Source organism: Maylandia zebra, linkage group LG11 (genome assembly GCF_041146795.1).
Source record: "Maylandia zebra isolate NMK-2024a linkage group LG11, Mzebra_GT3a, whole genome shotgun sequence".
NCBI lineage: Eukaryota > Metazoa > Chordata > Actinopteri > Cichliformes > Cichlidae > Maylandia > Maylandia zebra.
Genome location: NC_135177.1, coordinates 11,738,170 through 11,755,574, shown reverse-complemented (window position 1 = coordinate 11,755,574; position 17,405 = coordinate 11,738,170). Strand labels below are relative to the sequence as shown.

Sequence of the window (17,405 nt, the reverse complement as noted above, 5' to 3'; positions counted from 1 at the left end):
TTTGTGCTTTAATGTGTGACTTACATTTACCCAATTTAGATTTCTCCTGCTCTTTTACTATGTATTGCTTCAGGGTGCCACTTAAAGCCCTCTGTGACTTAATGTGTGAAGCTGTATGAATGTTTCTGCCTGCAGCTTTACTTTCCTGGTGTGTCTAAACTTAGTATGGTCGTCTGGTGCCTCTAGCTGCATTGTAATTAAAGCTGTCCTCCTGGGTAGATGGTTGCATGCAGAGCTCCTGTGGCAATTCCCTCATTAAAAAAATGTTATCGTGCAACTGCATATAGAAACCTCGGATTTCTAAACAGACAACCCAAGACACTTCCTAATGTTGCTGGTGTTCTGCAGTATAGCGAGATTAAAGTAAAAGATATTTTCTAACTTATTCAAGAACATCAGTTTTAGTGGCAGAGGAGTTGAAGGAATTCATGTTTCCTTTCTTCAGGCTTTTCATACCACACTGTCACATTAAAATATTCACCGACCGGTTCTGTTTCCTGATTAATTTGGATATTCACCCAGCCTTTAAAAGGACCGAGTTTGTGTGTGTGCAAACTCAAGGTAACGGTACCATTCTATAACATTTCCTTGTCATACAAAAGGAGCTGATTTGCTAATAGTTACAGTGGATTAATGATGACAGTAAAGCATAAAATGGTTTAGTTTTTGTAGTTCTTGCTGAACTGGAGTGATGATTTTATTTTGTAACAATGGGCTTAGTGAGAGATTTTCATAAGAAGCTGTAGGAGAATAGAGGATATAGGCTAGTGAAAGTAGAAGTACATGATAACCCAGACTGTCTGGTGGCTGACACTCTAGTGGGAAATTCAGGCTTGCACTGAGTGGAAATGGAGCAAGGAGGAGAGAACAGAAATGGGAAGTACAAAAAAAGAAAAGATAAGAAGAGAGTAAAGCAGCCGAACAGTTCTCACAGGAACATTTTCTTTACTGGTCTGCTGTCTCTTGTTTTAATCAGTCCCTGGAGGAAATCCTGTGTCACCCTCTCCTGAACTCCTCTCATTCTGCCACAGTTTATACTTACAGTCGTCGTGTTGTTTCCCTCTGCGCACCTCCTCTGCTTTTATATTCTGAAACTGGAGAATTAGGTATAATCCTCATTAATGTATCTGTCTCTTCTTTGAACACGGTAATGAGAAACAAATGATTTATCCTTTGTTCTCGTCATAGTAACGCGCTGCTCTAATCGTCTCCTAACATGCTCTGCGTTTGTCCAGTTTGCTGGTGTCAAATCCTTACTCGACTTACTTGTCACATGTTTCCAGCTCTCCCATCGGGGTCATGCCATACAGTAAATGACTGTTCTAAATTCTCCCGCTCTCCGTTTGTCCTCTTTGCCCACATAGACAATTAAACCGTCGGATATTGCCACAGTACGGACACTCGGTCGCCCCCCTCACCTCATCATGCGGATCATGGACTGCGTGCTGCTGCTCTTCCAGAGGAAGGTCAACCCTGTGAAAGTTGACCCAGAGAAGAACTGCAACACTCCTTCATGGCAGGAGTCATTAAAACTCATGACTGCTGGAAACTTCCTGGGCAGTCTGCAGGTGCAGTAACATTTATTTAATTTGTATATAGTTAAGACTGAAGTGCTCATATTATCTCAACACATGATTCAGGATTTATGCTTTGTGTTATTTGCCATGTTTAACATGAATGAAAGCTACATTCTACATAATAGAAAGGGCTAAACTTAGACTCTAAGAGTTTAGTCTCTGCACTTCCATAAAAGTGGTTCATGTCTTATTAAAATATTTATTTGTAAACACCTTTTATTTTAAACATAACCCATTGATGCCCTGATTTAAATAGTTTTTTTTTCATCCTGATGCAATTTTGGTCTCAATTGAGTACATGCTCTATTTTCTGTCTTTGTCCCTTTCAGTATGTATTTTTTCATTTTCTCTGGTTTTGTATAGCTTTGCATTTTCAGCATTTGTCTAAATGCACAGGCTGAAATAAGTCCCAGATTAAACCGCCGCATACTCATTCTGTTTTTTCTGCCTCTTTTCCCCTCCTGAAGCAATTCCCCAAGGACAGCATTAATAGGGAAACTGTGGAGCTCCTGCAGCCTTATTTCGAAATGCCTGACTACAACATCGAAACAGCCAAGAGGGTGTGTGGCAATGTAGCTGGCATAGCATCCTGGACCAAAGCCATGGCTTCCTTCTTTTCCATCAACAAGGAGGTCTTGCCCTTGAAGGTAACAAACATTATTGCAGATCTAGTAGAGTGCTTCCTCAGAAAAGCAGAAAGTGAACTGAATAATCTACTATTCCACTGACTACCAATTGGCATCTGTAAGTTAAACTCACCCTTACAAATATGTATTATGAAACACCTCCTAAAATGTGTAACATTAGGGACACACACACACTTTTTGGACTATTCTCCCAATCTGATGAATATGAAACATTTCATTCTGTAGAAAAACCACAAGCCACAAAAGCACAAAAAGGCACATTTCCACACTGCAGCAGCAATAATTTGCTGATGGTAGAAGTTTGAAGTGCAGCAAAATTCAGAAGTATTTATCCACTGATTATAAACATTGGGTGCATCTCAGATTTTCAAGGCTTACGTTTTTAATCTTGTGATACAAGCCTGAAAATGGATTTCCTCAGACTCCTTGTGCTCAAAGACTGCTTATTTATGCAGCAGGCTGCACTATTTATTCGCTTTATGTCACTGGAATCCCTGTGAATTATTCAATTATTAATTATGAATTATTAAATCCACACACCCAGATCTGATATCTGCAGAAAATATGTGCAAAGTCTTGATTATTACTGCACAGCATCACAAGTTGTGTAAGCTAAAAGCTTACCAGCTGAGCCTTCTCTCACCTTCATGCTTACCCCAGAGATAAAATACAAACATACTAAATCTTTATTTTTGTCATTTGTTTGTGTGTGCCATTTTTGACAACTAAATGGATCAGCAAATTCAGCCACTAAAGGCAAAGTAAAGTGTTTAACAAAAAGAAAAATGGTGTATTGCATCCATGATTGACCTTTAAATCAAACATTTTCTTGATCTGTGGCTGTTTTTGGGGAAAAAGGACTTATGACTTAGTAGAGAATACAGAGCTAACATTTTCAATGTTAGAACGTTTCTAAAGTGTTAATATTCAGCCTTACCTTATTCAGCAGTTAATTCTTCCAAAACAGAAAATTATTTGGTCAAAAAAATATAGAAATTTAGAAAATATGTTTAGAGATAATGTAGTCTAAGCACAATGGAAAAGTGGATATAAAGATGCCAGACAGTGCCAATGACCGCTTTCTAACCAGAAGCAACTGAACTTTACTTCAACTAATCTCTCTTTTACTTATCATTTTTTAAAGGGACAAACTTACTTAACTAGTCACCCTCTAAACTGAGTGTCTCTAGTTGGATGAGTGTGCCGAGCTTGGTCAACGGAAGAGGTTACAGAATCATGAGAAGCACTACACAGAGTTGCTTGCAGAAGCTTGTTAGCTACAAACAATGCAAAACTAGCTAACAAGCAACCTTTAGTTCATGCCAATCAGGAAACACAGCATGGCACGTTGTTCACACTGTCCTGAATAGCAAAGTGGCAGCTCTTTTAAAGCGGCTGCTGTGATTAGTGCTGTATTCCAGTTGAACCACTGCACCGGGGCAACTGTCCAGTCATTCGTGAGAGAACGCAGAGCAGGCCAGGAGGCAGGATGAGAGACAAGTCCAGGCACCAATCATTAACAGGGGCTTGCACATGCTAATAAGCATACAAAACAGACAGGGCTAATCACGCCAGATGAAAGAGCGAGGTGACCCATGGCTGTAACATGTGCTTTCACCAACACAAAAGGCAAAATTCTTCTGAAGAATCACCCACTCGGTTAACTACAAGTAAATACAAGCTGCTGTGAATGTCTGATGGGTCATAGTCATTTAAAGGCATTTACAGTGTACATTTATGCTTTTGGAAATGTTGCCTGATGATGACATCTGTTGCTGTCACCCTTGTTAGTTCTCATTCAACACCTCTCTCTTTTCTTAACTGCATTCTATTCTTTTTGCTCTAGCCACCAATTTCTTTTTCCTCCTTTCCACTTTGTTTCCCTAATCCCCCTCCAAACACACTCACACACAGCTACATATATACACATCCCTCGGCACTGTTGTTTTATTTTGACCTTTTGTGGAGCACAGCCTACAAAACAGATTTTCTGGTTTCGAGCCCAGTGGTGTTTTCCCTTTAAGCTGGATACAGAGATACAGTCGAATGGACAGACATGCAGAAAGATGAGACGGGATGTTCCCCTCAGATGTCAATTAATATTAAATAGCTATGTTTTTTCCTTATCCCACACCAAGCACACTCTCAAGTTTTCTCCAAAGCTTTTGAGCTTCAGTGTTTTCTCTACAACCCTAGCTCTATACACAAACTATCTTTTTGCTTACTTCTGTCATCTTCAAACTCTTTCTTTCAGTGTTTATGTCCATTCTTCTAAAATATCTTACTAACCATTTTCAGACATTTCTGCCTCTATTAGATAGCACACTGGTAACTGAGGCCATGGGTTAGAGTTGAACGCTGGCTGCTGCATTTAATCTTTGTGGGTTGCGCATGCTGTGAGATAAACTGGCATCCCACTAACCATTTAACTATTTAATGACTTTTTCTCTGTTTTTTACCTGAAGCTTTTAATGTGCAAAAAACAAAGCAAACAAACAAACCATCACAGCTCTCCCCTCCACACTCTTTCATTGTTTTTCTCTGTTTTTTCTAGGCTAACTTGGCCGTGCAGGAGAATCGTCTGACCATAGCTAATGCGGACCTTCAGAAAGCTCAGGCTGAGCTAGACGCCAAGCAGGCAGAGCTTGATGTGGTACAGGGGGAATATGAGAAAGCAATGATGGAGAAACAGGTCAGCAACTTCATCAAAACACAACTGTAATTTAGTTCAGTACACAAAACCTGTGTGTTGCTCCTGATATAGGAATTTAATACCTTTTATCTTTTATTTGAAAGTGCAACAATTACTATAGGGGATAAACTGTGTTTATTATTTGTTACATGATATTTTTTCCCACGTTCTTCAAGAAAGCAAAATGTTTTTTGAGAATATCAATGTGCCACTGATGTAATAACAATATTATTATAAACTGCAGTATGTACAGTATGACAAATGTACCATAAGATCTGTGACAGCCTGGCTAAAAGGAAAAAAAGGACTGAACCTTAGTTACTGAAGTGACTGAGTAACACCGGTTAATCCTCTGTGGAGGTCTGTGAGAGCATCTGGTCTGTGTTTTCCCATGTTCAGTACACTTTGTGATGTGAAATGTAACATCTTAATGGAACAGCAAGTGAATCAAGACTCCCTGATTAAGAGACCAGGACGGGAACAGGTTATAATGTCATGATTAAGATGCAGAGACTGTTCATCTTCCAGGGCTAAAAGTGAGACTGAAAGGCTCGTTGCAAAGGCATTTGGTGTTGATGATGGACAGGAGTGGCTCCAAGTGAAGACCAAAGTCTCGATGTAAAACAGAAAGCAAGCTTTATTAGGAATGCAGTCGAAGTCCATAACTAAACAATAAAAGGCAAAAAACAGAAAAAGAACTGGAAATCTAGATGGCTCTCTGGATGAAGACTGGGAACACTAGGCTCATGGGAAGGAAACAGACATGCTTAAAAATATCATAGCTCAGTCATTAAGATACTGATGATCTAAAGAGAATCTGATGGACTGTAATCAAGTGTTTAATTCAATTATGTTTAAAAGGCAAGTTAGATTTGCAGCATAATTTACCATGGTGATATAACTCGGTAAGAAGTAAACCACCTTCATAATACAAAAAACTCAGGGTTAGCCCTGAAAGTACCAGGATAAGGTGAAATTCTGCTTCATAGCACAGGCCACATGCCTTTTTCAATATTTCCCCTTTATAAAGTGGTAAAATATATTTTTTTAAAAATGAGTCCTGGAAAGCAAAAGAAGACAGATAAAGTGAAGATAACATTAACAACAATAGCTTGGGGCAATACAAGCTTCCCAGGACGTGTTAATCTGTCTGCATTTGTATGCTTTGTTTGTAATCACAGATTTAACACCCAGCATTTTCTTTATTTTGCCCAAGTCACTGTGTTCCTGACACATCACACTACTTCTTCTCTCCTGTGACCTGTTGGAACAGCACCACCTCTCCTTTATAGTCCTCTTGATTTACAGAAGAAGCCCTCGGTTTTTCTCTCCTGCTTAACAAAGCACACACTTCAGCAGTGTGGAAGGGCACTGTGTCCCTCTCTGTCAAGCAAAAAAACCTAAAGTGTGGCTTGCGCATGCAGTGAGGGGCAGTTCGCTGGTGAGCAGCTGAGGGAAGAGGCAAATATTCTTAGATTCATGCGTACTAAGTTAGATAATGATGATGGGTATGTAATTCTGATGAACAGAGATGAGCTTTTAGGGGTTTAATCCACGAATGTGCAGATGGTGGAATAAGACTTGGATAGAGGCAGACACACTTGGACAGACACACAAGGCTAAATAGACACATCAACCTACTGACCTGTTTGCGGGCCCCTTTCCCATCAGACGCTGCTGGAGGATGCTGAGCGCTGCAGACACAAGATGCAGACAGCGTCCAGTCTCATCAGCGGTCTCGCTGGCGAGAAGGAGAGATGGACGGAACAGAGCAAAGAGTTTGCTGTCCAAACCAAACGGCTCGTGGGTGGGTTTCACAGCAGGTTTCAAAAACATAGAGTTAGCCTCTGCAACATAATAACAAATATCTATCATAATAATATGAAGTTCTTTGTGTGATATGGGAAATGTTCTGTGGATAAATAGTGTGCAGTGAAGTGAAAAATCTCTGTCTGATGATGCAGTTATACTTGGAGTTATAACCTTAATCTGTCATGTCGTTATTGTATGCTAATGTTTTTAATTTATCAGCGGGATGGTCATGATGCTACTGTTTGACATGGAATTTCTTGCACTTTTAAAATTACCCCACTAATATTTAGGCATGTTCTCATTTCAGTGCATAGGCAGTGCCACATCTGATTAATATGTAACTGATACACTGATGTGTACTGATAAGTATGTACACGTAACAACGCTTGTTCCTGTTCCAGGTGATGTTCTTCTGGCCACAGCCTTTCTTTCTTACTCAGGACCTTTCAATCAGGAGTTTCGTAACCTTCTGCTGAACGACTGGCAGCGAGAGCTGAAGCAACGTTACATCCCGTTTGGTAACAACCTCAATCTGACTGAACTGCTCATTGATGCGCCCACAGTTAGTGAATGGAACCTTCAGGTCAGTGATCTATTTTGCTAATTAAAGATGTTTTTACATATTAATGCCACATGTAATGTAGCACAGCATTATATACCAGCTAGCCCAACCCAATATACCAGCTAGCCCAACCCAGTAACCCTACAAGCATCACTGCTGTTTAGTTTTCTGTCTTCATTTATGCTGGAAGCCATAGCAGAGCTGTATGTTTTAATTTTTTTCAGAAATCTCTCAGTCATAACATGGTATATCATGTTTAGACGGAAACTAGCGAGCTAACTTCCTGCTAACCTATAACTCTAATCTAACCTATAACTATAATCTTATAAATTCTGTTTTCATGGATGCCTGTATGTTAAACGTAATCGTTACACCTGGTAAATCAGCAACGCTGATCATTTTATTAAATGTGAAAGAATTTAGACAGTTAACTCTCTGTGATGTCGCACTGTTTGTTCGACTTTGGGACCTGTCCTGAAACTGACGGAGTTTTGGACCCAGATTGTTCCGCAAGGCTCTTGACTACGGTTGTCATAACGCTCTGACAATCAATTCTTCGTAGCTTACCAAAACATAGTTGTACTAAAACATGTTTTGACAGATTTTTGAGTGCTGTGTACCACATAAAATCGGCACAACCAGAATTCATACATAAGGCTCACTGTCGATTTTTGAGAAAATTAAAGGATTTTATGTGCACCTTAAAATCCTGCGGAAAATAAGGTAATTAGGTTAATTAAAAATTAACTGATAGCGTCATTATTATTATTGTTGGTTGTAGTAACAGTAATGTAGTAGTTAGTAGTTGAAAGAAGTTTTGTGAATATATGGGAATCTAACTAGAATTGCTAACATTTTTGTTAGCTTAAGTTGTTTTAACGTTTGTGTAAATGTTAGTTTATGTTAACAGTCATATTTTTTTTTACCCCTCAGCAGTAAAAAGCTGATATGGTGTTGTTGTCAGTCTGCTGGGTCGCCAACCGGGTGGTGTGGACGCCCAGTTTGTAAATCAGATAACTTGAAAACCAGACAATTTAGGATTTTTAAACTGATACCATAGGTGCTACTAAAACGCTGATGGGTAGCACTGGTAGCTGCTAATATCTTTTATTTATCTTTAAACGAGGATCCCAGGAAACATTGATTGCTGGACCATTTATCATTGGTGGAGATACTGTTAAGCATCAAGATTGACCCTCACCATTTATTCATGTTGTGTCTTACAGGGTTTGCCAAATGATGACCTGTCCATTCACAATGGCATTATTGTAACCAAAGCTGCCCGCTTCCCCCTCCTTATTGACCCACAGACACAGGGAAAAATCTGGATCAAGAACAAAGAAGCCAAGAATGAGCTACAGGTTTGCAAAACTATCTTCTACAATTTCGTTTCAATGTCTGAAGCATATAAAAGTTAAATGAATGCATCCATTCATCCATCCGTCATGCAGCCTTTTGCATTATACCTAGTCTTCTTCACCAGTCCAAATGTCCTGTGCCCATTTTGATTTTTAGTGGCCTCTAATATCAGAATCAGAATCCTAGAGGAAATTGTGTGTTCACAGTTCCAAGTAAGAACAGTTACTACCAAGTTAAAGTACCAATGAAATAATACTAATTTAAAAATAGAACAAAACAGCTCTAATAAACGAAAATAGCTCCAATTATAAATATCCCAATATATTAGACAACACTGAATATAGACAAAGCTGAAATTGCAGTGCCCTTATATTCCTGTATAGGATGTGCAGATCATAAGTGTGTGCAACTACTGCAGTGTGTACTGGTGGTTTAGATTCATGAATTTTACAGAGAGAGAGCCACCGGCAGGAATTATTTCCTGTGTCATTCAGTGGTGCATTTGGGTAATCTCAGTCTCTCACTGAACGTGCTCCTGTGACTGGGTGGGAGGTATTGTCCAGCATTGTCCTTATCTTGGAAAACATCCTTCTCTCTGACACCACATTTAGAGAGTGCCGCTCCATCCCCACAATGTTACTGGCCTTGTGGATCATCATTGCTTGTTAGTAACTGTGGTCCTAAATTCTTTAATGCCCTTGGTCCTTCCTGCTATCCAGTATACAGAGCACAATGTCAAAACCCCCCACAAAAAAACTACCACCAATTCTGCAGACATAATAAGCTAAGCAAAAGTCGCTGACCCTGTTAGGGGCAATCTCTAAGCCGAGTGAATGCATTCTGAAATCCCATTATGAGCATCCTGGAGACACATTTCCTCCAGCGGTAGGTTTCAACCCTTTCTTCAGGTCACATCATTAGAAAAAGTTTATTTATTTTTTTCTAAAAATGGCTCACTTGAAAAGCAATTCTTTGTTAGCTTGAACAGTCAGAATCCGCACATAGAGGCTGACCTTTGTAGCTTTGAAGGAAAAGTGAGGAAACCACACATGTGTCTCCTACTCCTGTTGGAGACAAATATTATTGCTGCTGTGGTCACATAGGAAGGTTATTGTATCGTACAGTAAAATCAGTATTTTTGTCTGTTTTGTAAAATCTTCTCACATTTAGCCCATTTATTTCATATCCTCAGGACAATATCAGGCTCTGTGGTGGTGGTCATCCAAACTGCACATTGAAATCAGACAATTACCATTTTAAAATGTGTTTTCTTGTCTGATCTCAGATCACCTCACTGAATCACAAGTACTTCAAGAACCACCTAGAGGACAGTTTGTCTCTTGGTCGACCCCTTTTGATTGAGGATGTGGGGGAGGAGTTGGACCCTGCGCTTGACAACATACTTGAGAAAAACTTCATCAAAACCGGCTCCACTTACAAGGTAACAACACAGAACGAAATAATCCTACTTAGATCCATGTGTTAGATTTTACTTTTAGTTAGAAGGGTATGAAATTGGCAGGCATGTTCAAAGACTAGTGGTCAGTATGATGAGACTTTGCCAGCTTCTCCTTGGCACGCCAGCTGTCACACCTGGACTGATAGAGCTTGATTAGCTCAGACAGAGAAAAACAAGCTCTCTCGCTGACACTGCACAGGTAGTGTCGACTAGAAGAGAGTTTTAAGTATGAGTATCATTGGCAGCCAGACCACATTTCCTAGATCATATTAATTCTTTTGAGACAGATTAAAATGTACTTGGTAAGTCTGGGAAAAGCGTTTACACTGTGCAGTGTCCATTGTACTATTTCCTCCTTTATTTTGCTGTTTTTTATAGAAGGTCGGCATCATTAGATCTTGTCAAAAAGGCACAGTTGGTTCTCTTGACTCTGCTTTGGGTGTTCAGACAGTTTTGAAAGCTACATTAACAAAAAATACAATAAAATATAAAATTTTAAGACATACTCAGGGAAACAAACATTCAATATGTCACCACTTAGAACAAGGGCAAGTGTCGATACTTTAACAGACTTCTGTTGCATAATGAAACTTCCTTTTCTTTTTTATTTCCATCATTTTTGTTGATGCCAAACAAGTTAAATTCACCACATAAATCGAACTCAATCAGTTGTTAAAGTAACATCAAATTAAATACAGTACACAAAGTGCATTCGGTATCCTGTATTAGCTCACATTCTAATGCAAAGGAGTTCAGGCTGTGGAGCATTGAGCCAGTGCAGATGGGATGTTGGTTGATTTGAATGAATATTATTTTTTGGGGGGCGAAATAAACAAACTGGAGCTACCTGATGCTGTTGCGTGAGTTGTGGGTGTTTGGGGGCATGTTAGTAAAAAAACAAAAATAAAAAAATCAAATGATTTTACAGGATGAAGGCTGAAATTGCAGCATACTTTTGCAGAGTGCTTCCTGTTCCTGAGATGCGAAATGCACCGATTTTGACTCTATTGCAGCTTCAGTTTTATGTAATGTTGAAGATAATTGTAGTTGGGAAAATTGCAGATCACAGTTTGAGTGGTTTTGGTTTCATTAGCCTAAATGACGACCCCAAATTAAGCTTTGGAAGTAAACTCTGGGTACAACAGGACATTCATATGTTTTTAATGGAAAAAATGGTTTGCGCTTTTGGAGAAAAAACATTTATATTGTGCGCAAATGTCTTTTCTGTGTTGCTAATAAAGATTTGAACAATTCCAATTTCCTGAAAACACAAATGAGAACACTCTAAATTAATTCTGCACTTTTGGATGCTAAAAATATGAACTTTTAGCATCCAAATACACCCACATTAATTTCCAATGGAAAACCAGAACTCCAACCAGTAATTCCAACTCTGAGCTCTTTATTATGTTATTTGTAAGACTTAATATTCTAAACAATAACAAACATACACCCTCTTGCAGGTGAAGCTTGGTGACAAAGAAGTGGATGTGATGAAGGGCTTCAGGTTGTATATGACCACCAAGCTGCCTAACCCGGCTTACACTCCTGAAATAAGTGCTCGCACCTCCATCATTGACTTCACTGTCACCATGAGAGGACTGGAGGACCAGCTGCTGGGCAGAGTCATCCTCACTGAAAAGCAGGTATACAAGTACTCAAAATGGTAGCCACTAAAGCCAGACGATACATAATTAAGGAACATATTTAAATTAGGTTAGCATAATGTACTATTAGACTGTACCCCTGCATTAATACTGCTTATGTGCATCCTTGTAGAACCTGAAATAAATCTTGAACAACATTTAAATGCAGACTCTCTACATCTTTCCCAATCTCATTTTCTCTGTACTGTGACATCAGAACGCCATTTGAATACAAACAATTGCAACCGCCCTGCTTTGGTCAAACACAGTGTGAGTGGGGAATAAAAGTAACCCAGAAATAGTGCTCACGTGTATCGGTACCAAGCATACGCACAAAGACACAGACAAGTGACGTCAGTCTCACTGGGGAATAGATTAGTGAATTATAAATGCACCAAATGCAGGACTCATTGATTGTCACTCTGAAAAGGCTGGTCCTGTTACAGAAAAGCAATTTTCCCTCTGCTGATAGCTGGTCATGAAATGAAAGATTTATTCCAGATGGGAAGAGGCTTGTTACTGTATCTGTGTACTAAATTTGGATTTAATCAAATAAGAGCTAAAACTACTACCTCAGCTGTAAGCCCTGCTTCTTGTCTTTACAATTTGTGCAGTTTTCACAAACCCAACATCACTGTTGAATCGTTTCTTTTTACTTTCAGTCAAACTTCAATTCTACGCACAGCTTTCAGCTCCAGTATGACTTACATCTGTCTTTGTAAGCTATTGAAATCATTCATATGCAGTAATAGAAAGGGTATGAATACTAATTCTGTCCTCTCAGACCCACTGGTTTCAAACCAGCCTGCTGTCTTGACCATAATAATTCTCATAGTAAAAGTAAAATTATAGGAAATGTAAAAAAAAAAGCATTTTCATAAATATTTGTGTATTCATATTATATTATATTATATTACATTATATGTAAAGAGCATTTATCATTGATAACAACCTGCTGTGATAGTGTCCAACACAGCAGTTCTTAGGAAAATATGCTTGTAATCTACAATCAAAATAGCAATCTAATTGATTTAAAACACACCTGCCACTTAGAAGTGGTGACTGTTTTTTTTATACCCGCTTAAAGGCAGTCAGTTTAATGGGATGTGGATAGTCGGCCTACTTATGAGCCACCATTAAATTTGACTTAGATAACAAGACAAATTTTGTTTTAGTTTAATCTCTCGCACTCTCAAAACAAAATATCACAATTATTGTCTCTCATACTCTAAAAGGGATTTAGCATGCTGGTCAAATTTATGCTCCCAGCAGGCAAGACTGTGGTGTAAATTTTGATAAGACCTGCTTTCCCCAGTGCAGAAATAACACTTTTGGACACTTAGAAGAGGTAAACTGGAGTCATTTGCTGGGGCTTACTTAGGACTACGGAGAAAAGGGCGACAACATAGCTTTACAGGTCTTATCATCACCCTGAGGCTATCTCTCCTCTAGGGGCGTTTTTATTCTTCATAAGGATTCTGCTCATCTATTCATTTAGATAAGGTATTTATTAATTTTTTTTGCCAAAATCTCAGCTTCTTGACCTTCACGCGGCTGCAGATATTAGTAAGAATAATATAGACAGCTACCAGAGGCCACCATGATAGACAGGCACCGGAGAAGAGTCTAAAGCCACAGACAGAATCAACTCATCAGAGCAATGCAGAATCAAAGACCTTTGATTTTAATGACAGGCTTTCTCTAGCACCATCCTGCAGCTATATCTGCTCATGTGGTTGTGTTTTCTTTGCTTTTATGACACCAGGAATTGGAGAAGGAGAGGACAGACCTCTTGGAAGATGTGACATCTAACAAGAGAAAGATGAAGGAACTAGAAGACAGTCTTCTCTACCGACTGACGAGCACACAGGCAAGAAACCGCAATGTGTCAGAAATGTTCTTTTTAGAAATGGTTAACTACATTGCCACCAGTGAGAAAATGTTTTATTCATTTGCATGGGTGAGGTTGGGGCCAAGTTTTGTGCATTCTCGTTTTTTAATTAAAACTAGAAATAGTTTGCAGCCTTCTTTTTCTTTTTCTCTTTTGCTTTATAAGATATAAATTGTGAAAAATAATCGTTTTTTTAAAAAAAAAATTGTTTGTGTGTTTTTTAGGGTTCCTTGGTTGATGATGAGAGTCTGATTCTTGTCCTTAGCAACACGAAGTGTACGGCTGAAGAAGTCACTCAGAAGTTACAGATTGCCGCAGAGACTGAGATCCAGATCAACGCAGCCAGAGAGGAGTACCGGCCAGGTAAGTGAAAATGAAAATGATTTAAAAACAAAGTTCCCTCTTTTTTTGTGTGTTTTTCTAAGTAAGCCTGCAAAGTGTCAGTCAGCCTTCAGTTACACAAATGTGAGACATATTGGTTTTAATTTAAAAAATACAGGCTACAGTTAGTGGGGATAGGTTAATTGGTTAATCCAAATTGCCCATAGGTGTGAATGTGCGAGTGAATGTGAGTGCGAATGGTTGTCTGTCTCTGTGTGTTGGCCCTGCGACAGACTGGCGACCTGTCCAGGGTGTACCCCGCCTTTCGCCCTATGACAGCTGGGATAGGCTCCAGCGCCCCCCGCGACCCTGAACAGGATAAGCGGACGCGAATGGATGGATGGATGGAGGCTACAGTTAACAGAACATTCTTTCAAAAACCTGTTTAAAAATGTCCTCATGAACGATATTACTTGTTTTGTTGGAGTTTGTGCTTTTGTGTTTCCCTGTGTGATTCCAGTGGCCACCAGGGGCAGCATCCTGTACTTCCTGATTACAGAGATGAGTATGGTGAATGTCATGTATCAGACGTCTCTTAGACAGTTCCTGGGACTTTTTGACCTTTCTCTGGCCAGGTGAGGATACGCTGATATTTACCATTTCCTGCTTAATGAATTGGTTTGCCCATAGTAATTTGTTGTGTGTTTATATGTATATTGGAAAGTCTTTGCAAACTTCAAATCAAGGAACTATTGTGCATTTAAACCACCATACCTTTCTAATGTAAAAACCTGCAAGTTATTACTTCATGAAGTTGTGCAATCATTACTAGTAGTTTATATTTGATTTTAGAGAAGTTCTCACTCTTACTACTGGCAAGTATAATTTTATGACATAGCAACAGAATCTTCAAGTTGCTATGTTATTTAGAAGACCTGTTTATTTCCCTGAAAAGGTCTTCTAAAAGCCCTATCACAAGTAAACGGATCGCCAACATCATAGAGTTCATGACCTTTGAAGTTTATAAGTACGCAGCACGGGGCCTGTATGAGGACCACAAGTTTCTTTTCACTTTGCTGATGACGCTGAAGATAGACATGCAGAGCAACAAGGTCAAACACGAGGAGTTCCTCACACTCATCAAAGGTAAGAGGCAGATGCAAACACTGAAGGTTTTGTTTGTACGGGTAAATTGTTGTTTTTGTGAGCACATGCAACCATGGGTTAGTTTGAATATTTGGAACGTTTCAGTGGGGTCATAACTCATGTTGATTACTGGCATTTAGATGTGCATAAGTATTCTTTATTTATTAGGTATTTAACTGCATATTACAAATATAAAGAATAGAATTTTCGTTACATGAAATAACATCAAACAATGCAACAATATTTCTATGATCTACTAAAATACGCCAAATGAAATCTATTCAGTAACGCAGGAAAACAAATAAAAGATAAAAATGCTAAGACCCAAAATTATGAGTTTCAACACATCTGCTCTGAGCTATGAAAAAACATGGCTTGTATTGACAAAGATTCTTAGTACTAAGAATTTAACAACATCCCACCGTTGCAACAAGTGAGTTTGGGAAATTTCTTCACTCCTAGATATTCCACCATCAGCTAAACTACAAAGTGTTAGACCATGTAAAGTTACAGGGCGGGATCACTGAATACTGAGACACATAGTGCATGAAGGCTGCCAGTGCTGTGCTGACTCACAAATTGTCCAGAACCAAAGATTCTACAGCTAACGAATAGATCATTTAGCTAACAACACTCTACTTCCTGTTTGATCGATCACATGGTTGTAAACATGATTATGATATTTCTTACGGCTTGTTAGAATGAACAGACAGATTTTCTGAAACATATTCATCTGGACAAAAACTGTTTTTCCCTACTTTTTCTTAAGATTTATTTTAAAACACCATTTTGAAATAAAAATGAAAATACAAGGGTTTCTGTAAAGCTATCATTCACATCAAAACAGCCTGAAGGTTTGTTAAAATTGCCATCTGTTTCTGCTGTTTGTTATTCTTTTCTTTAACCATATTTATTGTTTATTTCAAGGAGTAGACAGGTTTTAAACCTCATGACAGAAACTTTGCAGAATTTGAACATATTGACACTGTAGCAGTTCACTGAATATGATATGGAGTGCTCCTCACTGTGGGGATAAAACCCAGCAATGGCAACTGGCAGAACCAGAACAGCCACAGTCTGGTGCACGCACGCAGCTTCACCATCTGTCAGCTCCGGCCTGATAAACAACAAATTACAATTCTGATGACTTTTTCTGTGTTTTTGAAGATTGGGTTTACATTTTTACATTTGTTATGTATTTTGGGAGTTTAAAATTGAATTTTTTGCATTGGATCCTCCAGTTATACTTGCAGGTGTCTATATCTGTAATTGTTCATGTTCATATTATTCAGGAGGTGCATCCTTGGATCTGAAGGCTTGCCCCCAGAAACCAGCTAAATGGATCCTTGACATGACCTGGCTAAATCTTGTAGAGCTCAGCAAACTTTGGCAGTTCGCTGATATACTGGATCAGGTACAACATACACTTGATCAATTTAGACATGCCTTGACAGCTGTATGATAGTGTCCTTTAGCCTACAGAAAGTCTACCCACTTGGACTTTTATCTTTTAAGTCTTCAGATAGCAGTTCTAATCTATCACATACACACCTGCACACTCACACACTCACATACACAGCAGTTGTCTCAAGGTGCTTATTAAATACTTTTCACAGCTCTTCTTTGCTCTAGTAAGCATGTCAATATCAGTCTCATCATGGCTCACTTCATTTCCCTCTTGTACATAGACACACACTCATCATGATGGACTGTCACTCACACTTAAATACACACACCCTTGTGGATGAATGACAGCACTGTGGTCCCCGTGGAGTCAAAACTCAGTGCTCTGTGAAATGAGCTTAGTTGGAGAAACTTCCAGTCAAATACTTTTGGCTGAGCATGTGTGCATACTCAAACTGTGTGTGTGTGTGTGTGTGTGTGTGTGTGTGTGTGTGTGTGTGTGTGTGTGTGTGTGTGCACTTGGAAATAGACATTTGGTTTTTTTAAGCATGAATCACAGGTCTTAAAATTGTAACACACTCTGCTGAAGGGTAATTAACAGTAATTACTGATAAAACAAAGCACTAAACCCCTAAAATACTTTAATGCTTTCAGGGCTAATAGACAAACATAAGCAACTCTCAGTTTAATGTTAAGTAGCAGCAGGTAGCTTTTTGACTGCAGTAAGTAGTTGTTAAAGGGCATACTCTTTTTCAAGATTACACACATGCCTAAATATGAGCAATATTTTAAAGGTACATTTTTATTGAGATTTAGAAGCAGGGCTTGCTTTATCCCTTTGAAGTGACTTGATTTCTTAAAGAAACTAGTTGTTCAGATGTTGTTAATA

At 38.9% G+C, this 17,405-nt stretch overlaps 1 protein-coding gene across 1 annotated transcript in view; it reads left to right on the top strand.

Annotated features, from left to right (window-relative positions):
- The window catches only part of dnah5 (dynein, axonemal, heavy chain 5), a 104,185-nt gene that overhangs the window by 55,634 nt on the left and 31,146 nt on the right, over positions 1-17,405 (top strand). Inside the window, exons 65-77 of the mRNA XM_076889783.1 lie at positions 1,365-1,568; positions 2,045-2,224; positions 4,779-4,916; positions 6,588-6,723; positions 7,130-7,311; positions 8,517-8,651; positions 9,935-10,090; positions 11,572-11,754; positions 13,520-13,624; positions 13,870-14,008; positions 14,487-14,601; positions 14,922-15,112; positions 16,405-16,526. Coding sequence (XP_076745898.1) covers positions 1,365-1,568; positions 2,045-2,224; positions 4,779-4,916; positions 6,588-6,723; positions 7,130-7,311; positions 8,517-8,651; positions 9,935-10,090; positions 11,572-11,754; positions 13,520-13,624; positions 13,870-14,008; positions 14,487-14,601; positions 14,922-15,112; positions 16,405-16,526 — 1,986 coding nt within the window. The remainder of the gene's footprint in view (positions 1-1,364; positions 1,569-2,044; positions 2,225-4,778; positions 4,917-6,587; positions 6,724-7,129; positions 7,312-8,516; positions 8,652-9,934; positions 10,091-11,571; positions 11,755-13,519; positions 13,625-13,869; positions 14,009-14,486; positions 14,602-14,921; positions 15,113-16,404; positions 16,527-17,405) is intronic.